Raw genomic sequence first — 26507 nt, 5'->3', positions numbered from 1 at the left:
TCTCCCCCCGACCGACCGACCGAACTAACCGCCCCCCCCCCAAGCATGACGTTATATGGTATGGAATAGCTCTTTGGTCAGTTTGGGTTAGCTGTGCTAGCTGTGCTGTACTCCCAGCTTGTTATGCACCTGGGCAAGCAGGAGAAGCTCAAAAAGTCCTTGAGTAGCCTGAGCACTACTTGGCAACAGCTGAAAACATCAGTGTGTTATCAACATTCTTCTGGTACTAAATCCAAAACACAGCACTATGCTAGCTACTATGAAGAAAATTAGCTCTATCCCAGCCGAAACCAGGACAAAATCTCACCTTATGTTTTGCAGATTTTTTAAATATAGATTCAGTGTTTATCTATTTTGATACATATCTAGAAGATACTTTCCCTGGGGGGTTAGAGTGCAGTGAAGATATGTAATTAAATAAGATTTTTTTTTTTTTTTAATAACATGTTTCTTATATAGGGTGGTTATACTTGTTGATATATCGGTGACAAACTCCACATGTATCATCCATATCCAACATTCTTTGCGGCTTTTACTTGAGGAACAAATGTCAGATAAGGATTACTTCAATATTATAGCGTAAGCAACTGTTTAAGACTCTTTAAAAATAATTGTAACACATTGCAATGAAAGAAATATACTGAGAGATTGTAGTTACTAATGGGCATATGTTAGATTTTTTACTTGCATTGAAAATTTTATGATGAAGGAATAGCACTGATTTATCATTTTTGGATAGGTGTATGGATCAGATGTAGAGAGGCCAGATTAGTAATTAAAAATCAGTGTTTTGGGTGAGGCTCACTGAAACTGATTTCATCATACCTGCATGAAATTCTCTTCCCACTATACTGTTCATAACCGTGTCAGTTCACATGTCAGAAACTTTCAGTGGAAGAGGATTCTGGAGGTGTCTCAGGTACCAAAACTGAGAACACCCTTTAAATTTTATAGTAACTCCAATACTTTTTTTAATATATAATAGTACTAAAATTTTGTACTCAACACTTGTAGTCAGAAATGTATGGCATGTCTGCTGAACAGCAGCTGGGCGGGTTTCTGAATGGGAGGTAAAAGCAAGAGACAGCAGCTCATGGAGTTCCAAACCTGGTGGGAAAGCAGATCTGTTACCTCACAAGAGAGATACAGGCAGCATCTGAGGGTTTGGGGTGGTTTTGTCACAATCCTTCTGCTGAGTTTTACCAGCTCACTTAGTATGCTGTTCAGGAAAGAAAAATGTAGTCTGACCCACTGCCTTGAAAATCTGACAACCCCTGAGTGGTGGATAAATGTGAATAATTAAATTGTTTGAAATAGAAAATAGCAAATCGGGCAATTTTACATCTGTAATACCCCAAAACAGATTTTTATTTTTCAGTGAGTTTGCTCTATATTTTTTTTTTTGTTCTAAAGCATAGTCTGAAAATTAATTGCTGTTATCTTTCTGTGCAAGCTTTGGGAGTGATGTTGTGGCTTGGCAGCTGGAACTGGTTCCTTCCCAGCCAGAAAACTTACAGAATGCTTGGAGGTAGGATCAAATAACTTTCCCATACATCTGAATTAAGTGATTGTAGATGCCATGAAACAGATAAAACAGAGAAGCTGATTTAAACAGCATTGTGAACAATGTACAAAATTCATAAATTTATCATATTACAAAAATAGTTTGCCATGAACTGTTCTACAGTGATTGCTTGTGATGGTTTGTGATAGTTTATTGTGAAAACAGAGTTATAAAGTTTAATAAGTCCTAATGACTTTGTTTCATATGTATACAGAACATATATGTGCACAGATACAGAAGTGTCTGTGTAAGAAATGCACAGGTTACATGAATTGAAAACTGCATCAGATTCAGATGGGATGTGAAAACTAAACTACATTTTTTCCCCACATACACTGGAACCAAATCACAGGTTTCTGTTTGTGGAGTCACACCCTCAGTGGTTTCATTATAGCTCTGTGGTTTCATTTTTAGTCCTGTAAGTTCTACTCTATTACATTTTTTCTATATGAAATGAAGAGGGAATTCTTTCATCTCTATGCTCTGAATCTTATCTTAAAACTAGTTTGCCATGGTGACAGTACAGAAACTAGAACAAATAATTTGGGTCATTATATAATCTGGTTTGCTGTCTGTCATTGTCAAAAATTTTAGACCCCAATGCAGTGTTCTTTAAGATTCTTAGTTCTCTTTATTGCTTTAAGCAAAAAAAAAAAAACTTTTGTTGCTCCATTCTTTGAACTGTAATCATCTTCTTTTAGGTGGGTGTTGAGCTTGCAGTGCAAAGGGAGTAGGAACTTCATGAGTGCTCTCAGGAGGGCTGTGGAAATAGACTTCAAAGACAAAGATAAACACAAATCACAAGGGCTTTACCTGCTGACTACTGGAATACCTGATCAGGAAACCGTAAGTATCACAGGTTTTGCAACTCTTCTGTAAGTTCCCATCAGAATTAATCTCAACTTTTTTTTTTTTTTTCTTTTGGCTAGTCACCATAGCTTGTTGGCAGAATGCTTCTCCTTTACATATCTAAAACAGCACAGCTATCAGGATCTCAAACTTCCATTTCTGCAACTGCTATTCTTGTGTTGGAGGTAGCAATTAATAATGCGTGAACCATAGAAAATTCAAGGGGTGTTTTTAGGATTCCTTTCCTACTCTGGCCATCACTTCACCTCAAATTTCTGAGTTTGAACAAACCAGCTCCAGTTTTTCATGTGATCTCATTTCCTTATAACTCATGGAAACAAAGCCACAAATAATTTTATGGTGGAACTCCATAGTATAGTACTGATGATCTTGGAGGTCTTTTCCAACCTCAGTGATTCCATGACTATGTAGAGACAGCTCCTATTTTTAGTAACAGTAATCCATTGCTTGGATATATGTTTGTAGTGCATGTGCTCTGTCACTGTTAAGCCATGGGCACAGCCTAGAGTTTTCAAACATACCGTAATCCAACTGGAATAACTATGTGTCCATAGTAGGGTGTCTCTTTGTTACTAAACTTCTGGGAATTCTAAAAAGTCGTTAAAAACCTGTGTGGATAACAAGAAAACGAAGGATACGTACAAAAAGGCAAATGAATAGTTCCATCCTTACTTCTTTGCTTCAGTGCATGGCTACCCTTGAAGTCCATGACCTTGTGTCTTTGATTCCCGTAGCTACCCCATCTCACTTCATGGCTGCAGCAATGCCCTTGCCATTGTCACTAGTAATAGTGACAGGTTTTGTGTATATGTGTGATTTGAGGAGGCATTCAGCTACTCAGGGTATGTTCCTGTAGTGAATTGCTCAGGTTGTGCATGTTTGTACATCAGTTTAGGAACCAGTGGAGCAGATGGAAGCTCGTCTGAGGTAGAGACAATACTGACTTTTTTTTTTTTTTTCTTGCTTTTTTTCTTCTCTGTCTTGCAGCACACAATCAGTGCTTACGTGGCTGAGGTTTGCAGAGGTTTTGATTTGCAGCTTCATGTCTGTCTGTTTAGCGTAATGGAGGACGTTGACTCCAATGGGATTATTCCAGCTCGCTATGCTAACCCAGCTGAAACTGCCATTGCTTTTAAAGAAATAGTACAGGCAGCCAATGGGAGATTTCATTGGTTTGGAGAAGCAGGTATGTGAAAAGGAAAGTCATCACATACTTCTTTTTCATTAATGAAAAAAATACTTATTAATGTGTTTCTCCCCCAAATCAAGTAGTTTACTTTTTAGGATGTGATAATGCTATACTAACACTGAGATAAAAACAGAGGTCCTAGTTTGCTTAAGGCTTTCAGTTGTATTGCAGAATATTATAATGCAGCCTTAATGCAGGAATTTGATTTTTTTTTTTTTCCTTATTTGAATTCACTGTTTTCTGCTAGATATTTTAAAGATGCACATTTAAAATATAGTTCCTAATGTGGTATGTCCAGACTGCCTGGCATACTGGAACCAAAGGCTTTTTGATTCTTTTAATTTAAATTTGGCATGCTCTACAATTTGTACACTTTAAAAAAAGATGTATTTTTTACACTTAAAGTGTAAATTTTTTGTTCACTTAAAAAAAAAAAAAACAGCCCGCACTGATTAGCATATATTTGATTATCAGGTATTTTTGAAAGTGATGATATCACTGTTATTGTGTCTGAAATGGAAAAAGCAAACAACTACTCCCAAAAGGTATGAATTACATGTATCTTTTTAAGTAATGTTTTTCTTTAGAGAAACATTCCATGGTGTCTGTTTAGCTGACAATGCAGAAGATTGGATAAAATTAAAATCCTTGTTAGGTGGGCAGGAATACTCTAGAGTGTGAGAATAGTCACTCTTCAGCAAATACAGACTAGAAAGCCGTTGTACAGTAGCACTGCAGTGATTGGTGTTGGAGCAGCCATGATTCCTTACAAAATACTAGGACTTTATAGTCAAAAGGATTCTTCTTTTTGTTGCCAATCCCATGATGAATTCTTCTCAAGTAGAATTAATTGTTCATTATAATTTTATATATAAAAATAAATGTATTTTAAAGTTATATATATATTATATAAAAAATATATAATATGTTCCTATAAGTGACAGTGGAGGAAGGAGTTGTCATTGGCACAATACATTTGTTCAATTCTAAAACAATTGGGTTTTGAAGTGTACTTAGGTTGCAGAACGAGACCATATCTCTCCATATGACATGCACAGGAGTTTTTCCAAAGGTATCTAACAAAGTGACTGAGGCAATATAGCCAGCCTGGCAGTACAGTTGTTGCTTCTTACAAAAGTGTGATTAGAAAGATACACACAGTAAGGTGTAGGTCCAGAGGTCTCAGCGCCTTGTTGCATGCAAGTCCAAGTCACAAAAGTATTTTTAAAAAGAATCGGTAGATATTCAATGGAATTTTAAAATATTTTGTTATCATTTAGTAGTTGCATATACTTGGTTCATCATCTTCCAATCTGTCTTGGTATGCATCCTATTGCCTTCTTCTAAACAATGTGAACTTCCATTTCAGTGTGCATTCCTAGTGGAATCCTTGAAGCAACGTTCGGTAAATCAGTCTGTTAATCCATTTATACCAGAAGGAGACTCAAATGTGCTTACGAAGAAGGAGAAAAGACCACAGAAGTTGCCATCTCCTAAACCCACAGCTCTGAGTCTGGCTAGAATGGTTTGAAATGGTCCCATTTTCATGATTCTTTGTGTTTTAATTGGAAGTCCTACCCAACTATGGGATGCTGCTCTTTGTGAGAGAAGTGCTCAGGCTGAAAATTTGAAGGAAGTGAAAAAGCACTCTCATAGTACTCTGAATTTACATTTTAACTTGCTTTCAAAATGCTACATAAACAAAAAAGTACATCTTACTAACTCCTGCTAAGTAGTTAGAACCACTAGTTAGTAGTGTCTGAAATTGTCTAAAAATCCCTCCTCTGACCTTAAAAAATTTAGTGTTTAATGAAAGCAAAGGCAAAGCAGAAATGTGCTTTACCAAGTTATGTCTATTTTACAAGTCCTCCTAGCAAGTACTGAATTTTATGGTATTCTGCTCATTTACAGATGAGACAGCTGCAGCTGAGTAGCGTGTCTTTGGCCACACAGAGAGCCAGCATAAAACGAGAAATAGGATTCAGGATTTGTTTCCTGCCTGCTGTGCTTATTTCCATGGAGTTAACACTACTGAGTCCTTTGGCACTTTGTTAATGTTTTACTTGATAATTTTGACTGTGTATGCATCTGTTTTGAGTGGGTGTGCAAATCTGTAATATATGTAAATGGCCAGCACCAGCGCTTACCACTTTGTTGTATAAATGGCTAGATACAGAACTGCCTATTGCAAAAGATGTAGTAAACTTTTGACCTGGAATTTTCAGGTCTCATCTTTGAAATGGGAATGGCACTCTTAAGTGTAGGTGTGTTCATGTTGCAAAGACCTTTGTAGGCAAGCCCAAACAGGTTTTCTATGCTGTTTTATCAAAACCAATATATTCTCAACGCCTCTTCACAAATGCAGGAGGAACATAATCACTCAGAGATCTGATTACATAGCATAGTTTTATAGGGTTTAAACTTGTAGAAACTGATACAGGTTTGTCTGTAGATGTTTGGTGATATTTCTAGTAGAGCTGTATGTTAAATTAGATGTCAGTTACTTGAAGGCTCTGTGTCACAGCAAAAGTCTGATCCTACAAAAGGATGAAACAAGTGGTTGTGGTGTTTAGCAGACTGCTCAGCCCTAGAGGCTTGAGCCATACGTAAAGGAAAAATTACTGTTCAGCAGTAGGTTTCCAATATTCAGTAAAACTCTGAGGGAAAATACTATATTCTGTAAAACAGTGTCATTGCCATACTAGATTGCTCCTTCAAGTGACAAAAATGGTCCAAACTCGTCTGCCTGTACATGTTAGTTTTTAGTTTTATGGCAGCAGATGAAATTGGCAAAATAATTAAAACAGAGCAACAAGAGTTACTTAGCCTAGCAAGAAATCAAAAATCAGCTATTCATCATGGCAATCTGCTGACTTGTTAGAAGAGCCAGACTAAAACAGGAATTAGAGAATAATGAAGAATAGTTCCAATTTTGAATAACGCAGTTATGATCCAACTGAAATACTTTTAATTGTTTTTTATTAATATATGTGCTTATAGTATATTAAAGACAACCATGGTGCAGAGAGAAATGCTTCCATAAGAGTACTGGCATGGCGTCCTACTAGTGCCAAAGCAGAAATTCCACCAGGTCTGTATGGATTAGGGGCTTTGTCTTCAATTTCTTTGGGTTAAAAGAAAATATTAAATTAGAGCTTTAATTTAAGTTTTAGAAACACTTGCAATTTTAATCTTTAACCAGATTGATAGGAAACTTTGCGATTGTTTTGAAGTTACTACAGTATGAGTTTTAGCTGTAATGTATCTAGTTTTCTTTTAGGTTGTGAGCAGAAGGAACACTGCACAGCTGTATAAGTATTTCCAGGTCATATGATTGAATATCCATCCTATATCAGGAAATGTCAAATGTCTGTGGTGGAAAGTAGAGCCCTGTTTTGCCCCAAGCCATAATTAGAAGCTCACTTCTCTTGGTTTTCAATTCATACTCCATTTTTTTCAAAGGCTCAACAATTCAGAGATTTATTATGATATTAGTTCAATATATATATTTCTGCTAATACTGTTAGTTCCCACTGTAATTAATATGTTGTTCCACTTGATTTATTTATGATCTAGTAATGAAGGAAAAAAACCCACAAACATCAGGTTATCTGAAGTGCTGACTCTTGCAACTGCTCCGGGTATACGAAACAGCTCTTAACATTGATTCCAGTCACTGTCGGTCCCTTAGAGTCCACTTCCTTTCTCCTCCATTTTTTTTCTCCTCCTTGTGTTTTTTCTTTGCATCTTTGCTAACATATGCAATTTTTTTTTTTTTTGCAATAAATTTAAGTCTTGATATCTACTGATTTATTGAAATGAGATTGTTGATATGTAGTGGTGTTTATGAATCTGGATTCATATTTGCATATGAGGTGCTTTGGACAATGTTAATTGGCTTTTTCCAACAAATACTATGCTTATTGTAAACCCGTAATCTATTCAAATTATGCCATGTGACATTCTTCCTGATGGTAATTTATAGATTTATAAAGGTTTTGGTTCCATTTCTATGACAGTAGCATAAGTAGTTCTATAATATGGATTTTTCTTAACCAATGTCTAAGAAAAATAAGTATTTATAGTTGTGGTAATAGGAAATTAGGAACTGAAGAACCAGGTTGCATATAAGAGTTTTATCTAGCTGAAGTAACTCAACATTTTTTATTTTCTTTCATTTGTAGCAAAACCAATAAAAGAATGGCCTCAGACCGAGGGGAAAAAAAAGCATAAACCAAGGAAGCAGCCAGAGTTTCCTATGTCAGTATTTTATACTGATAAAGGAAGAAATGTGGGTACGTGTTGTCAGGATATGATGGCTGAAGCCTTTTTATTATCAGCAGTTTTGTTATAAAACTGTTAGGATGTTAAGTTACTCATGCTCAGTGTGCTTTAAATAGTGAGTGGAGGTGAATTTCACTTATCGAATAGTGCTGGGGTTTTTTTGGTAAGGTTTGGCTTTTTTGGCTCTGTTTTGGTTTTTGGGGGTGTTTTGGTTTCTTTCTGTAAAGAATTTATAAATTCCTTTGGGATCTTTTGATCAAAGATGCTCTAAGGAAAAATGCTGTCATCGTGGTTTAGATGATTAAAGATGATTTGGTTTGGAATTTTTTGAAGGTGACAATTTTTAAAAATAAGTGATTTTTAAAGTATTTTGCATTTGTTTTTTTTTTTTTTTCAAATGTGGAATTGTGTATGAAATGCTAGTTTGTGGGTTTGGGGGGGTTTTTTTGTTTTTTTTTTTTTAGTCAACAGTCATATGTAATTCAAAAGGGCAATAATTTAAACCTAGGGCTCCCAATATTTCATTTTGTTAACAGGTATGGTATACCGAAAGTATCCAAAGATAATGTGCATAAGAAAGTCTGTTCCCTCTGTTACATTGCCAAAAAAAGAGGAAATCTGTTCAAGCAAAGAGGTATTTCGCTCTTTACTAATAAATTGCCATTTTACAATTATCCATATGAATTAATGTGAACACGTTAATTGTGATTCTGTATAGTGTATTATTACTTAAACTACTCTAATATTTACTAATAACCAATTGCTCCATTTGTTTGTCTTACAAGTGGCTGACAAAGTACAGTATTAAAAAGCTTAAACTGGAATTGCCCAGACTGATGTTTGGTCCAGGCTGTACTCACCAGAAGAAAACTGTGGAGTCTCTGCACAAGAAAGTATCGGCAAAATACTGTACTATCTTCCCTAGCGTAGAAATCAATGTAAGCTTTTGCAGCTGTCATATGCCTGCATCACTGAAAGGCTTTGTATTTGTTTAAGATAATGCATGTTGATCAATGTTTGTGGCTCGGTAGTGTGATGTCCTCTCCACTCTTCCTTGTTCTTCCTAAATCACACTTCTATCAGGAAGCTAGAGAAGGTCTTTTATTCACCACAAAAAATATTTTATATGTTTGAAGTGCAAACTGCATGGGATCTTTAGAACATATGGCATCTCCTCTGCTTATACAGTGTGAAAAATAATTTTAAAATTTTAAGTAAAGTTTTTAAAAATCACATGTGAGTCAAAACTGGGAAAATTTTGGATTTTGATTGTTTCAGTTTGTGTAAGGACTGGAGAGAAGCATGGAAAGTTAAGTCCAGGATATTATTGCTCTATTATATCTATAAAACCGTCAGAAATAATGCAACAGTTGCACCTGTCCAGCCAAATTATATAATTTTGTTGCCCAGCACAAATGACTGAGATGAGGGCTAGGCTTTCCTAATTTGGGTAAACCAGTTATTTAGTAGCAGAGTTGCAAAACTTTTTCCGACACTATTTCATAGAGGTAAAGACAAAAAACTTAATCAGACAAAAGATTTCTAATGCACACATTGCGTATATAGCAGCTGAGCTCAAATCTCCTGAAGTAAGATGCTCTTGTACAAACTGATTTTTTCCAGGGGGTTGTGAAACATCTGCAGTTTCAATCTAAGGAACTGGAACTCTACACTGAACAACTGGAGAAAGTGCTGCAGCGCTATGTACAAAGAATACAGTGGCTTCTGTCAGGTATTGGTGTGCATCTGTTTTTCTATAAAGCACAACTTATACATACATAAAATCTTCTTGTCTACTATTTCTAATACAATAAATCTGAACATAAATCTGGACCTCAAATATGAATGAAAGTAATCCAGAAGTATTTTTGTGACAATAAAATAAGAATGCAAGAGAATTCAGCATCTATGTAGCTGATAAACATCTAGCTTCCTGTGAAATAATTGGGGCTGTGATGCAAGTTATTCCTTTTTGTATGTTGTGTTCATGAATACAAGATTCCTAGTGTCAGAAGCTTTCTATCAACAGAATATATACAACAACGTATGCAAGCAAAACTAGCTTTTCTGTTTCTTTTGCTAAGAATGTACCCTGTTTAAAAGTTCAGCATTACTGCTGATGAAAAGTATTTTGATCCCTCTGTTGCTCATAAAGATCTTTGTTGGGAAACTGTTTAATTTTTTGTTGGATTGTGAAGTAGGAGCTACAGATCTTTTAATGCAAGTTGCTACAATTGGCTAGTAACTAATGCTTGACAGTGCTAGACTTGAAATGGCAGAAGACTTTTCTATTATTAACCTTTGAACTACCTTGTTTCTACACAAACTAGAATTTATTATGTAGAAATGTGCCCAGAATAACCTGTAAAGACTGAAAATTTTACAGTATGCTCAATAAAATAATATGTTCAATAAAATAAGCCTACATAATGACACTTAATTAGTTTTAATGTTCTGGCCCAGGAAGCCGAAGATTGTTTGGTACCATTTTAGAAGCAAATGTCTGTGTTTTGATTGATACATCTGGTTCTATGGACCCATATTTGCCACATATCACGAAAGAACTTGCCTCTCTTATCTGGGAACAGCTGAGAAAAAACAAAGTCAGGTATGGTGAACTACTGATAAAGGCTGAAATCTGCATATTACATAATAAGATTATTTAATAATTGCAAATAATACAGTACTGAAACACAATACAAGAAATTATTATATGTTAGTGCATAATATGCATGTGACATGAACTGCTTTTTCTGTTCTTTTTAAACAACTTTTAATTATGATCTTTCTAAGATTTGAGCCTCATTTGCCATAGGCTGATGCCATTTATCCTTTTGGGCTCAGCATCACCATAGATTTTCTGTTCATGCAGAGTGAGATATGCTTTCGGACTCTTCCAAAGCTGAAGACCTTAATCTAATACTAGGCTCCTGGGTTTGGTTTTTTGGTCTTTTTTTTTTTTTTTTTTTTTTTTAATTTGGTTTGGTTTTTTGGTTCCTTTTTTTGTATGTATTTATTTCAAAACTGGCTTATCTGAAGTGACTGATAGAATTGGTTAGGGTTAAATGTTGTGGGCCATCTTTCTCCTCAGATTTAACCTGCTGAGATTTGCAGAAAATATGGAGAGTTGGAAGGAGTGTCTTGTAGAGGCAACTGATGAAACATGTCATGATGCTGTGCAGTGGGTGTCCAAATTCCACGCTCATGGAAATACATGCATCCTTATGGCTTTACAGGTTAGTAAATTGTGTACCACGTTTTGGAGAAGACATTGTGTCTTGTGGTGATAAAACACTCCCAGCTGACTGATAATATTTTAGGAAAATTATTTGGTCAAAGCATGCAACATTTTTATATGCAAAACACTGAACGGATCTGGAATCGAGCCACTGTTCCTGTCTCCAGGATCCCCTCATAGATACTAGAATTTATTGCTCATACTGAGTTTAAGAAAAATGTGAAACATCAATAGTTGTATTAATACTTGTGTTCAAAAAATACTGGAGAGAAAAATAGCCTGTTACTCAAAATGATGCTTACGTACAACTGTGGCTGATATATTTGTTCTGAGCCAAACAGGGATTTTAAATAAGCAGTGTTTGTTGGAATCACATTGGCATTGAGTACAACTCTTGACCTTTAGTAACAGGTGCAGAAACTTTCCTCCTGTAAAAGTTCTCAGTGTAGAAGTTGACTGGTAATAAGAATTTAAAACAGAGACTGAAAGACTTAAAATTTGAATCAAAGAGAAATGTTGCCTTAAGTGAATGATTCTTGTTCTAGACAACCTTGCAGAATCTCCTTATAGATTTTGTGGAATTCATGGTGAATCTAGTCCAGTAGAACTATAAGGCATGTCTGTATTACAAAAATGTCCACTGAGTAAATTACCATAGGAAGTTTTCCTAATATAAAAAGGCCAAGTCCTAGTGAGCCTGATTTTCAGACATTAAGCATCTTCAAGTCCCACAAAATGTGATGTAAAAATCTTCTGTGAGCAGTTCTACAAAACCATTCAATTTGCTGTCAGTTTTTGGTGATGCCCTGCTTATGAATATATTGCCTTATGCTAACAAATGATCTACTTGTTTATTTCTCAAATTTATACCCTTGATCTCTTTCATGCTCAGTGAAAAGGTAAAGACAATACTAATTTGGTTAAAGATGTGGTAAATATAAAGCTATCTTAAATCACTGGAATAGCATTTTCATTCTTAAGTATAACTTTTCATATAAATGTACCAATTATTTGAGCTTATTTTCTGCTTTTCAGAAGGCGCTCAGTTTCCAAGATATAGAGGCACTGTATGTATTGACTGATGGCAAACCAGACTCCAGTTGCAGTCTGATTTTGAAAGAAATTGAAAGATTGAGAAAGAAACAAGATATTAAAATCCACACCATTTCTTTTAGCTGTACAAACAGGTACATGATATTTTGCAAGAACAACAAAAAAATCTTTAAAATTACTAGCTTATTTTTTGTCAAAAGACTGTGTTAACAAAATGTGCAGCGTGCTCGGTTCACTGAACACCAGGTTTGAGCTAGACATTCATGCATGTGGGAACTGGGAAGGCTGTTCTGACACAGGTAATTGCCCCACAGCCTTGTCCCATTACTTATGTCTGTGAGGGAGTTGCCTTCTTGCACGCAGAGAAGTCATATACATCACTAGTCTGCAGCACTGAGGCCATTCCTGTAGGTCTATCATATACACATCCCTGTAGTTGCAGACATTTTTAGTGTCCAATTCTAGAATGGAATCAATCCTTGCAGCTTACTTGAAATTAATGGATGCGTGACTGGTTTTGACTTTGCAATGTTAGTGCTTGGGAGACAGGACTCTGAAACAGTTTATAAATGGCAGTAAAAGTGTGTGATTTAGCATACTTGCAATAAGAATATAGTAGCAACTGTACCAGTTATCGCAATGGTTGGATAACTGCAGAGGCTTAGGAAAGAGAACAAAAGATGGGGCATGCACAAAATGTTCTTTCCCTTCATGGAGTCTCCCAGCTTTTGGGTTTCTTCCCCTGTGTAAAATATTACTGCCTGACTTCTGGATTTCTTGGTTTGTTTCTTTTTTTGGTTCTATCACTACACTGAACCTCTTGTCCAAAACCAGCCTGGTTTTGGAGGTTATGATAGCTAAGCCGTGCATATTCTTCATTAGCAATTGACTATTAGAAATGATACAGAAGTTTATAATCACGTCCTCCAAACTATTTGTTTTGATACAATATTTTGTGAGGAATTCTTAGAAATTCTTTTTCTATTGTTCTTGCTTTCAGAGAAATAATTTTCTTAAGTAACTTACTACTTTGTTGTTAACAGAGGAGCTAATGAATTTCTGAAGAAGCTTGCTTCCCAAACAGGAGGGCGCTACCATTGCAGTTTTGGAGATATGGATGGACAATTAGCAGCACACAGACTGTTGACTGAGGGGTTTGATGACGATGATGTATGTTAAATACATTGGTTTTGTTGGGTTTGGTTTTGTTGCATTTCAATTTAGTTCTTCATCAGTAATCATAGAATCATAGAATGTTTTGGGTTGGAAGGGACCCCTAGAGGTCATCTAGTCCAACCCCTCCGCAGGAGCAGGGACACCGCTAACTAGATCAGGCTGCTCAGAGCCCCGTCCAACCTGGCCTTGAATGTTTCCAGGGATGGGGCCTCCACTACCTCTCTGGGCAACCTGTTCCAGTGTTTCACCACCCTCATTGTAAAGAACTTCTTCCTTATATCTAGTCTAAACCTACCCTGTTTTAGTTTAAAACCATTACCCCTTATCTTGTCACTGCTGGCCCTACTAAAAAGATTTTCCCCGCCTTTCCTATAGGCCCCCTTTAGGTACTGAAAGGCCGCAATCAGGTCTCCTCGCAGCCTTCTCTTCTCCAGGCTGAACAAGCCCAACTCCCTCAGCCTGTCCTCATAGGAGAGGTGCTCCAGCCCCCGGATCATTTTTGTGGCCTTCCTCTGGACCCGCTCCAACACTTCCATGTCCTTCTTGTGTTGAGGGCTCCAGAGCTGGACGCAGTACTCCAGGTTGCGGCCTCACCAGAGCAGAGTAGAGGGGCAGAATCACCTCCCTCGACCTGCTGGCCAAAGTCAAACTACATTTAAAAAAAATCATGAGAAAAACTAATATAAGACTGCTGAGATACTTTGCACTGAAACTGAAAGGAGAAATCTTAATATGTGGCTTTGCCTCTCTGCTAGCTGCCTTGGTCAGGTGACCAAACCCATGAAAGAAGTATACAATGCAATATACTTTTTGAAAGAGAAGCAAAAGAAATCTTGTATCTGGACACTGTGGTTTTTAAGCTAAGTTTAGCTTTTACTGTGCCTTCTTATCCTTACCATCTTGTATTTCATTTATGTAATTGTAAAATCCATATACAGTGTTGAGTACATTGATGCTCCAGCAAGAGGCCTCAGGGATTGCCACAGCAGAAAAATATGTTAGCAAACAGAACCCTATTCAATCCAAAGTTGTTCTGCTCTCCCTTTGAAAGAACAAGACCTTTTCTGCAAGTAGATAGGAGTAGGGAGATTTAGAGCTTAGGCTCAGTTAATTGAATTGGTAGAAACTGAAAATAATAAAAAGCTGCAAGTTAAAGTAGAGTATTTTCATTCTGCTTTGAGGATCCGGTTTTCCCTTACTTTGAAGGAGATGATTTAAAGAAACTTACTCAAGAAGTAGCAAAAGCTAGAAGCTTCTTAAAGCAGGCAAAATCTTTGAGGTGAGTATTTATCAAGAATCTTTAAATAATTGCTTTTTCATTTCAAGAAAAGAAGACAAGAATATCTGACTTCTGGTGTCTGCTATTTAAAAAAGAATTGCTGTTTCTTTCCTTGTACTGTCAATTTTAGTCGTTTTTTTGAGGCTTGGAAAATGACATGCAAGCAAGCTGTCTGCTTCAGAGGGATTTAGTTTTAAGGTCTTACACAATTAGCTACCATCATAGTAAAGGATCTGTTAGAACCTTCTAACAATGTATTAAACTTCAGAGCTGTTGTTTTCTCTCAGTTGTTGTTCCTACATTTCTTACATCACAGAGAAATTAGTTAAGTTGTTCTTCTCCTTGCTGAGTTCTGTCATCTGCCAAATCAATGTATTTTTCTTCGTGTATATTATTAAAAGAGAAAATTGGCTCTTGTTAATGTGATGCAATGTTCTTTTTAGTACCTTTTCCTTTAGTATGACTTCTTACTCAGAAATGTAAATTACTTTCCCAAATTTGTATGGACTCCTATCCTACCTTATTGGGACTGCTCTAACTGCATCATCATCTATTCTCTGCTAGAATTATGTTCTCTGCACAGAATAATGTGAGGTCTTCCTTCTGTTTTCAAAAAATCCCATCTCAACCCATTTACTTTTCAAGTTACCACCAATCTCCCTTTCTTTTTGCTTCTAAAGACTTGTAAAGTTTCTACTAACCTTTTTCTGTGAAGATTCCCTAAGCCTTTCTCTTCACTCTTCTTACATTTCCTGATTTACTGACAGATATGACAAAATCCTCTGAAAGATCTCAAAATCATTCTCTTCTCAAGCTCAGTCTTTTTCTGCTTTCCTAAATAATTTGACTCTTAATCTTTTTCCTTTCCCTATTAAGTCTTGAGCCCACCGGAATTTGTCCGGTGTCTTCCGCTCTTTCCTTTTTACTGTAATTTTCAGCTTACTTTTCTCTACATAGAGTAAGAATGTTCTGCTAACACTCTTCAGGTTTGTCTCCCATTTCTCTTCCTCATACTGTCTTCAGCATCCTCCCTCAACATGAAGTTTCTTTTTCCCTTTTCTGTTAACAGTTATACAGCAGATAACAGTACGATGTGATGCCAGGCCAGAGGTATCCCAGTGACTCCAAATTGAGCTCAGTCAGTTCCTGGAAGCAGTACATGCTATGGCACCGCATGCCATCTGTATCTCTGGAAACTGAATTGGCTACAGTGGCACACCATTCCCTGCTGCTTCTGGTGGCATTCAGAGCTGGCTTTGATACCTGCCTAGAACTGGAATTGAGGGCAGTTAAATTATAATGATCCTTATGTTTCTTCATCCTTACACTTCCTAACTGCCAATCCAGAACCGGAAAGTGCCATTTCGATAGTAATAGTAGGCAAAAGTACTTGTAGAGTGCTTTAAAATGCATTATACCTTCTCAATGAAAAGATTTTCTGTCACACAAGGACATGGCTAAACAGAGATACAAAGCTACTGTATGTCTCTGTGAAAAGCTGCTGTAATTCTTTGGGTTTTATTTTTGTTTCAAACAGGTTACAACTACAGAAATGGAATATAAACCAGAAGGACAATTCAGGCTTTAAAAAAAGTGCCCAGGTAAATAGTCGCCAGAAATAGATCGTAGTTTATGTATAGTTCATATATTTCAGTAGACGGATAATGTTTCATAAGCCTAATGTAGAATGTATTCATTTCCAGCAGTGACTTTTTCCAACATTGAAAACATTTGTAATGACTTTAGTTCTTAGCTGACCTAGTCCACAGTATAACCTAATATACACAAAGAACAGTTCAAAGAGTATTGTGTTTGGGGTGAAAGGAGCGAGACAGATGTGTATTTGTAGTTATTGATGGTTTAGCTCTTTCTGAGAGCAAACAGCTAAGCACATTAGAGGGTTAGGACCAGATGTAATGGCTGTAATAACAATTGCTACACGGGCTGCATGATTTATCAGTTAAATTAACAAGGCCGACTGGAAAAAGACCCCACCAATACTAAAGACAGCCTCAGCAAACAATGGACTGTTGTTACAAAGTTTTGGGAGAGGCAGCTGGTCAAACTAAACAGAGCCAACATGCTGCTTTTAAATTGGCAAAGTAAAAATTACAGGAAAAGGGAAAATGCTTTCTCAGGGTTAAACAAGACAGAAGCATTTGTCACAGAGCTGTCTGAGGGGAAAAAGTGGGCATGCAGATGACTACAGAGTTGCACTAGAGAACTTAGGCCTGCCAAGTTATTCATCAAGGGATTGGGTAGGGCAGATAGATACTGAGACTGGTTTTTAAATCCTGTTTCTATAGCTGTAGTTTGTATTTTGGTTTATGAATGTTGGCCAGTCATTCAAAGACAAAAAAAAAAAAAGAATCCAGTCTGACCTGCTGGCTAAGAATGCTTGCTTCCTGGAGAATGGAATCTGGAGCCTGGTAAAGTATGTGCAGAATCCAGCATCACTAAAGAGAGATGCTTGCAGAGGAAATGGATACATAACCATCCTGTAGTAGCAAGGAAGTTGTTACAGGCACGTACAGGCAGAGGCTAGTGTTCTAGAACCATCTCTGACCATCTCTGTCTTTCAGCCTTCCAGCATAAACTGTATTTCTTGCAAAGTGTGTAGGAAGATATTCCTGTTACTGTACTTCAGAAAGTACACAGCATTGTAGCACAATTAAACATGTAAGGCAAATCGAAAGTTAAGTTAATTTTTATTGGTTTTCCATTACCATTTTGTCAAGGGTGATGGTGAGTTTGTATATTTGAATTGTATTTAAAAAACTATTCATGTGCTTGTCTTGTAGGATTAAATTTTAGATGAAGACAGACGCTGAAGAGGTTTGGAGTGGTACTCCTAGCCTGCCTCTTTTCAGAGTGTGGTTAAAGCTTCCAGCAGAAAGAGGGAGGGTGTATTCTTTGTTCTCTCTAAACTTCTGGCAAGAGAAGACATTACAGATGATAAGTGCTGTGGACTTACTCCACTTGCAGACTTTGCAGGACTGAAAGTAAATCAAGCCCTGAACTCATCAAAGTTTAAACATAAGTAGAGGAAATTTTCCAATTTACCTAATTTTTTAATATAGCTAATACAAGTTTTAAAAGTGTATTTCTAATATAATTAGTAGTAATACAGGATCACAACGTTTGTTTCTCTTCTATTCTACTGCATCATATTAATAATTGCTTCAATCAGTTCATCGTATGTCCAAGACATCTTTTTTGGCACTGGTTTGAGACTTCTTTGCTGGTGCTCATTATCCCTAACAGATGGGACAGATGGCTGGGATACTAGAAGGAGAATTCTTTATGCCAGTTTTGCATAGGAAGTCCAAGAAATAACCTTAGTACAAAAAAGAAAGCTTGGAATAAATGTTTTTGCCAAAACAAGTTTGCTAATAATTATTTTGACTCTTTGTTTTTTATGTCAGCAGTAGAGATAGATTTAGAGTTGATGACTCAGAAATCATTTGACACGCAAACAAGTGTTACCTTGTTGCTGACAAAGCCTGGTTATTTTTGTATAACCAGACACTGCCAGTCTTCTAAGCAATTCTGTTAAGTTCTTACATTTCTTGTCCTAGAAAGGTTAAAAACATTGCCAGTACCATATAAGAAAACCCATTTTAAGCTAACTGCAGTAATGAGGCATACGTTTTCCCAGCTGACTTATGAAATACGCATTTTTTTAATGAGGGATTCTGCAATGACAGCTGTATCTCCTGAGTGCTAGCTGATGGGCATGATTGGATGTACTTTGATATGGGAGATATTATCTTTTCTGTCCCTCCATCTGCTTTGTCTCCATAAAGAATTAAAAATAATTTCTATCATAAAAGTATCTTTTAATGTTGTATGCTCTGTACCAGCTGACTCCCACATTCTATGTTAGTACCAGCCTACTGTGGAATACCACAGTTATAAATGGTGCTTTGTGCTATGCATCACTTCCTGTGATTTTATTAGTATATGTGTTGGTATGTATGTGACTGCCGAGATGCTTTGATATGAAAATGTTAATTGTTAGTTAATAGGGTTAATTCATTTTTTATTTGGGTTATAGAAGTAGTAGGTTATGGTCACTGATAAAATGAGTGGATTTGTACTAATGGAAATGTTAAAACAGTAAATCGTGTAGAAAGGATGAGGTTTCTGTATTGCCAAAAAGAGATTCATATTTATTCCTCAGAGAATGTAAGAAATGTCACAATACTGTAGCATAGATTCTGATATTTTTATAAAGGTCATTTAAAAGAACCTTAAAAGGAAATGCACTTGTGCAGGTATGTTAAACGATACCAGAGACTTTTTGTGAAATAAGATAATAACACACGTCAGATTTTGCAAGTGTGGATAAGAGAATATTTCAGTGTGTTGTGTTAGATTGCAATGTCACACCTCCCACTTGCAGCCTTTTTTTTTTTTTCTGTATAGTATTTGGTGTTCAGAGATTTTACTCTTTCAAAACAATTCCGATTACACAGTGTCTCTATAGACTGTCAATGGATCTGTGTAATCCTAAATTCATGGCAACCCACACCAACACTCATCTCATCACTCAGCTGTTTGTTTCGGTTTAGACTGGTCATTTGTTTCTGTGGGCAGAGCATAGCAAGTTTCTCTGGTTCTCTTGAGCAAGCTCCCAGACTTAAAGTAGGTGTTAGGAATTCAGGAGTCTTCTCCTTGCTGGTGGTGTGAGCTGAGGGTTTCTTAGTCTCCTGTTCATTCCATCAAACTTCAGCCCTATGTGAAACCACCTCAAATGGATGCTTATTAGATGTTTGCTTTCTGAATAGTTTAAAAAAAAAAAAGAAGAGAGGAAGAAAGGAAAATCCAATTCCAAAAACCTGTCGGCATCAGAAAATACCCTATTCCTTCCCTGTTTCTGTTACAATAAAGAGAATCTAGGTTTTAGGTAACTACGTTGAATGCACTGGTGGAACTACAGTATGAGGAGATTGATAATCCCTGACTCACACAGTGTGAGACTTCATCATTTAGAATCTTAAACTCTCCACAGAGTTTGGTAGGTAGATTAGGCCGACTTTGTCAGCTGCAAGTTTACATGCTTTCAGGCCTCTGTCATCGTAGCCACATTTAATGTGGTACCAAGGCTCACTCTTAACTCTTAGAGAAATAACTTGCAAATAACAAACTTAATCTCTTTTAGAGGGTTTTTCCTTTCCTACTTGGAAAGTTCTGCTTTATGTTATGTTATGTAATTATGTTACTATTTCTGGGTTAGTAACAACAGCAGAGGTGAATGGAACTTGGTAAATGAAACTTGGTAGAAGTTATGAAAAGGTGACAAATTGTATCTGACTGGCATAGTGCAAACCAGATCCTCCTCGTACCTCCTTCCTAAGCTACCTCCCGTGTCCTCGTAACTACTCCAATGTTTTTTGGGTATGAAAACAAACCATGTAGTAGTAATGACGATCTGTACTTCTGTCTGCCAGTGCAATGACTGTTAGAAAACCTTTCAATTAAAAGGAAATCTATTAGGATTGGTTTTCAATAAACTTTTAAAAACCTGCATATAAATAGCTCCTTTTTTTGTTTTCTCTGGGATTCCTATATGTAAGAAGCCAAGCTGTCATCCCTGCTCATTATATAGAAACCTGCCTTTATTCAGTACAAGCGAATGCGGTATTTTTATTTATGATGCATTTGTATTCCTTCCCTTCAAACGCTGCATAAACTCTCTCCTTTTCTAACAAGACCTAAGTGCTGAGAGAGGGCATGTTCGTTGCCGCCGTGTTAAAGTTGTGTTGTTTCTTCCTGTAATTCCACCCTGACTTGTCAATGCAGTCTCACAGTTATCATTTCATTTGACCTGTTGTCTCGCATGCAAAGCAACCGCAAATGCAAAGTAAATGAGAACACTGTAACAATGACAGTTGCAGGTACTGGAATCATAAAACGTTTGGTGACCACAGTGTGTAGTATGCACATAGCAGATAGTTGGGATGAAAAATTCCAGCTGAACAAAAGACAATATTATGTTAAACGATAAGTTAATATTAAAATGAGAAGATTACTTTTCCTATAAAGGTAATGTTCGCTTTAAAAAAGAGAAGCTGCCAGTTCATATGTTCTTTCTCACTCTTTGTTTTAAAATAATTTATTTTGTATACCATTGTAGTCTGCAAAGAAAGAAATACCCCTAGACTTATATATACCAGAAGAAACCGCCATATTTTCCACACCAATGAAGGTAGTTTGTTGAGCTGATCTGTGTACATTCACCGTGTGCGTGCTGGTGTGTTACTCACAACATCGAGAAGGTTAGGTAGGTATGAGAGAGAAAGCAAATGCTGTCCTATGTACAGGGTTTTTCTAATTGTTTTTCTCTGCTTCTTTGACAGAGTGGTCAGGCGTATTACGTACATCATGGTGAAAAGGTAGTGTTTTCTGAGTGGATAGTCCTTTTAGTATGTATGGCACACACGTTTAGCTCTAATGCACCATATGGGCCCTATTCATGTCATTAACTAAAAGATCATGCTAACTAAATGAAGTTCAGTGCACATCAATTGCTGAATTATTGAACATTAAAGTCAGCCCCGTTCTCTCTGCATATCCCAAAGTTCCACTGGCTTTATAGGAAGCTTTGGATATGCATAGCTGTGGAGTTTGGCCCTTGCTGTTTTGAGAGAATTTAGCTGCAAGGTATAGAACCTGCTACAGACCAGTAGCATTTCTGTAAAGCAAGCTGACAGTGCACGAACAGTTCTACTATTAGCATCTGGCAGGCCTTTTCTAACCATTGTTTATTTCTTTGTTCTGCCATCAACTGCAGCATAAAAGGCAAGGCCATTTAGAATCATATCTTAAAAGCTAAAGAGACAACATTCTATTTTCATAAATATCAGGCTGGGATCTTAGGAACATGCTAAAGGTTTGAACCTGCAATGCCAACACAGAAAAGGCTTCCAGGGAAATGACTGCAGTAGAACGACGGGCCTGTATCTAAATGTAATTCGGTATTCCAGTCGCGGTCACTTACCCCTCGCAAATACTGTTGTTTCCCCTCTACCATCCAATTGCACTTGAAGGGTGGGAGGTGGGCACCGAAGAAGGAGTAGTGGGTTTCAGTTGCATTTCTTACTACCAGTGTTGGTAGGAAGATTAACTGGAAAAACGTTTAGGTACACGTTTTATCGATGTTCATTTTTCAATTTTCATGTTTCCTTGACACCCCTAATTTCCTACAAATTCTCTGTTACTATTTCCCTGTATACCCCTTCTGGTTTGAAAAATTAGGCTACAGGAAACCCTGCATACATATTCCTGTTCTTCTGGTTCACATAGCAGGTAGAAGTAATAAAATACATACTTAATTATTGTGCTATTTATTTTTTTTAATTGGTTTTTTTTTTATTCCTATAAAGCTATGTAATGGTTTTATAAAATTCAGGGACTGAAATCGTAGGAATTATAGAACTTAACATTATTCTAATTAATATAGTAATTGTTTATGCCATTTGGCATCAATTATACCAGATAAACTTTAAAGGCTATTCATAAACTGAGTCCATTATGTACTTTCTAAATTAAACACTGCCTTCTCCTGCGTTAATTGCATCCTTTGATATCAGTAGGAATTCTAGGATGTGCGATGTCAGTATTATCTCAGTTCATTGTTATCCGTAACTGTTTTCACAGCCACCATGATGGAATATCTGCACCTGGTACTAAAACCAGTTTTTAGGTTTACACCTTTCTTGACAAGGAATGAGGTAAATACATAAAAAGAGGGAATGTTTACACATTTCTGACCAAAATTCTCACGAAGCATGTGATACACCCTTTGGATGCAGACAGGATTGTCTGCATTAGAGCTCTGTTTTCTGCTCAGGGTGTAGTCTGTTCAGGGCTTGCACAGTCATTTTGTAGCCTGATTTTTCCACACCATCCTGGCCACCCCTTATAAAACTGTCAGAAATTAAACCTTACTTGAAGATTAGACAATCTAGAGAAACATCCTAGAGGTGCAAGACAGAGCGACTGACGCGGAGCTGGCACAAAACAGAACACAGGCACTACATCGTCATTTCCAGTGAGCTGTCCTGTGCTGGGACACCACTTGGTAAAGGAAGGTGGACCAGGAGTACGGAGCAAGAGTCTTGCGTCAAAGTGGTAGCAATTATCATAATACCAGGCTAGCCAATAATTAGGAAGTCCACTAAAAATAATTCTAAATTGGAATTAAAAGTCAATTTTCTAGAAGGAAAGAAAAAAAAAAATCAACCCCTAAGCCTCTGGACAAATTAATTTTGATCTAACTTATGCTTTTGTACAATATGATGATTTATATTATAAGCCAAAATGCTTTAACTAATCTGCCATCTGGTCTCTTCCTGTGTTGTAGCATGTAACATCAAAGGACAGTGAAGGGACTGAATGGACCTTCACAACTTCTGCTGCAGCTTTTCAGTTATTCCACAATTTATCTGTTTTTATGCTTGCTTCTACATTAGTTCTGCAGATCAGAAATCTGCAGATTAGAAATCTGTGTCATAAATTCCTCCTGCACCCAGTCCAGAGAACTGTGGCTCTTTACCTTTCAGCTACATCAACTCATTCTGTTAGAATCCGACTCCAAAATCTGTACACTTCTGCACCTCTTATCTTTATCCATGGTTTTAATTCCATTGTAATATCATTGTTGACACATAGTCACTTCCCTAACTGTCCTTTTGGATTTTAGGTGAGGAACGTTACTGTAACTCACGCTTTCCGAATAGACAAGGCACGAAATCAACTCTCTTACAAACCCAAGAAATTCTCATTCGCTGCTTCTGTGGGTCATTATCGTAAAACAAGACCTACTTGCCAAGAAGATCACACGTTCCTTAAAACGGTGTTTACTTTTGGAATTTTTGTTAAGATTGATCATTCTTTCTTTCTTTCTTCTAAAATCAAATAACTACCCACCTATTCCACAAAGGCTAATTTTGTTTCTGAGTATTAATGATCTGGTCATAGTACATTCCTCAGTCACTATGGAGTTTTTTATTATTATTATGATGACATCTCTCTGATTTTATGTAAAACAAAACAAAAAAAAAAGAAAAAAAAACCACAAAAGTGAAAACACAGGACACATCAGGAAATGTTCCCAAAGGCCAATGCAATGTCACAAAATCAAAGGAGTTCACCACTAACACTTGCAGGAATAATTTTAATGGATCTTCATTAATGGATTGCTTCATGCTGAAAATGATTTTCTAAAAATGATATTTTGGGAGGGTAAGAAAATGGAAGAAGAGGAACTATCTCTCTGACGGAGAAAGCGTTGACTGAGCAATTCCTCTGATGAAGCTGTTGCTACAGCTACTGTGTGTTAGTATGAGGAACTATGAAGACCTGGGAAATATTACAAAAAATATGTAAAGTAAATATTTGTAAATAACAGGTGGTGAGAGGACTGAGCCATGTTTATGCAACAGTTTTATTGTTCAAAAGCTTTTTTAAAAATGTAATAAATAACATTATGTGTATTTGTAAATCAAGTAATACCCTTTCAATGCAATAGTAAATAATAGCTGAACCAAATACTGCTTTTAAGGAGTCTGTGGGGAGAGGGAGGGAGGGCAGGGAAGACCTTGGAGCTCAGCAAGCTGTTACTGCTGCCTTCCCTTGTAAAGGAAGCCAAGCCATGCTATCTGTAATCCTGTACCAGTCCTGGCACGCTCTGTTCCTTCAGCGAATTGCTGTTTCGGGGTGAGCAGGCAAGCCAAGCACTCAGCCCCGAGTGAGGATCCAGCCTCTCTCTTTTCCTCCTTCTTAAGACTTACCTTAGCTGCTTCTTGGGTGGATCGTAACTACACACGCTACACATGCTACCTGTGTACTACATGTACACATACCATGTGTAGCCTAGACATGTTTTCATAAGGTTACCTGTCATGAGGATTTTCTCAGGGACCAGCTTTGCTGTCACCAGGGAGCACCTGCTCCCTCTCTTGCACCCCTCGTGGATCGGGAGAGCTGGACTGGCCAGGGTGGGTCACAGAAGAGAGCGACGGAAAAGCTCTGCCATCTGATTTTCTCCACTCTGTATTTATCTTGCCTTTGTGTTAGCATTTTACAGGATTCTTAAGACCAGCAAGTTTATGGAGACTCTCTCATTGTATCTTTAAATATACAGGGTACACAGGAGCTAACAGCAAACCTACAAGCATAAAACATTAGAGGTAAAAGACAATACACAGTGACAAGAAGATGTGTGAGCAACCACAATTACCACTGCAGCTTAGGTGAGCAAAGATTTGTTTCACTCTATTTTTTTTTCTTCTATTTTTTCTCTTTAAACAAATAGTTCCGTGTGGAGCAAAAGCAGCAAAGCCTGGTCTCTTACAGATTTGCATTTGGAGATTGTCCTTGTCCATACAGACTGAGCTCACTGTACATCTTCCCATAGCAGGGGCACTGCTCAGCCCTCTCTCCTATTCCTGACTACCTTTTTGCAGGCAACTTGAAGAAACTCAGTGAATATGAGACCTTTTTCAACTTAGTCAAGTTTGATTAAAACTGATAAGCCCATAATTTATCATTACAGAGGTGCAGCTGCCTGACAGACAAGCAAGACTGTGGGAGGTGCTGCATACTGCATAAGACTTGTTTCCCTAGAAATGAAGAATAGAAAACCACAAGTATGAAGTTACTTCCCAGCATTTTAACGATGCAATCATTTAATTTGCTTTAAATCAGTTATTTATTAATCTTCTGTACGTTGCTTTTATTAGACTAACAGGACTGCATCCTGGATTGCACCAACACTTTTCAGAGAAGTCGGGCAGTTGACTGCAGCCCAGTAGGAAGGGCAGGCTGTGGCCTTTTTTTGGGTACTCCTCAGTCAGGACTAACGGAGGAATTCACCGGCTTTGCAGTTGCAAGTCCCCATGAAGTCACATCATTCTGGTCCTGTAATGCCGAACTTTTGGTTTGTTATTTCAGGTAAAATGCTTTTTCTATCACTGTTATAACAGCACTGATTAATACTAACTGGCTTCATTAAATTGATTTCTCATTATTACCAATCCAGTATTTGAATTTTTAAGATAACTTTTAGTATCAGCTTGGAATAGCCAGCTGTCTGATTTCTGTCAGTCTTTACTGAGCCTTAGTTTAAGCTGGTTATTGTTCGAGTTTCTTATGCTCTAACATAATTGCAAATGTGTCTTTAAATGATTAAAATTTAATATGGACATTCAGACACAGCACAGCTATAATGGAAGAGGTAAATGTGTTCAAAGTTTAGTTTTTGCCTGGGATGGGTAACTCTGAAGTTACCCAACCCTTTTCACATCCTCCCAGGCGCGAGCAACCCCGGAGCCAAACAGGGACCCGCTGCCAGCTCATGAGGGCAGGGACCCGAGTGCCTATTTTTTTATGATTATGTTTCCCCTTTGCAGATTCCAGCTATTTTGCAGGGGCTTCTGATGCTCTGCATCTCTCTGAGCCATGTCCCGCCACCGACTAGCCAACCAGTAATCAAGAGATGGTGTGTTTTTCCTGAACAACCTGTTCAACGGGTATCTCAGTGTGGATGGAGCCCTAGCCACCACAGGATGCTTTCCTGCAGCGGTCGTGGCTGTATGAAGACACATGGAGGTAAGAGCCACCGTAGGATGCTGTGGGATCCCAGGGATGCTCTGGAAACCCGGGAATGCTGTGGGATGCTCTGGGCTCCCAGGGAGCAATATCCCAGGAAGGTTGTGGGACTCCAAAGTTGCTGCAAAATGAGCAGGACCCCGGGGGACGCTGTGGGACCCCGGGAGGGGCTGTGGAAGGGGCAGGACCCCCGAGGGGGCTGCGGGGCCCCGGGAGGGGCTGGGGAAGGGGGAGGGGC

The 26507-nt window shown here is 37.5% G+C and overlaps 1 protein-coding gene across 1 annotated transcript in view; it reads left to right on the top strand.

The window, feature by feature from the left end:
• The window catches only part of VWA3A (von Willebrand factor A domain containing 3A), a 40915-nt gene extending 17336 nt beyond the window's left edge, over positions 1–23579 (top strand). Inside the window, 19 exon segments of the mRNA XM_035889225.1 lie at positions 460–579; positions 1454–1528; positions 2266–2410; positions 3422–3620; positions 4098–4168; positions 4993–5139; positions 6624–6714; positions 7808–7918; positions 8444–8541; positions 8693–8845; positions 9531–9639; positions 10371–10515; positions 10999–11143; positions 12181–12332; positions 13242–13368; positions 14556–14653; positions 16191–16254; positions 21016–21051; positions 23361–23579. Of these exon segments, the coding sequence (XP_035745118.1) occupies positions 460–579; positions 1454–1528; positions 2266–2410; positions 3422–3620; positions 4098–4168; positions 4993–5139; positions 6624–6714; positions 7808–7918; positions 8444–8541; positions 8693–8845; positions 9531–9639; positions 10371–10515; positions 10999–11143; positions 12181–12332; positions 13242–13368; positions 14556–14653; positions 16191–16254; positions 21016–21051; positions 23361–23579 (2305 nt within the window).
• The last annotated feature ends 2928 nt before the right edge of the window (positions 23580–26507 follow it).

The sequence above is a fragment of the Egretta garzetta genome, unplaced genomic scaffold (assembly GCF_000687185.1).
Source record: "Egretta garzetta isolate BGI_Z169 unplaced genomic scaffold, ASM68718v1 scaffold292, whole genome shotgun sequence".
Taxonomy (NCBI): domain Eukaryota; kingdom Metazoa; phylum Chordata; class Aves; order Pelecaniformes; family Ardeidae; genus Egretta; species Egretta garzetta.
Note: the sequence above shows the minus strand (reverse complement) of the source record. Positions and strands in the feature narration are given on the sequence as shown.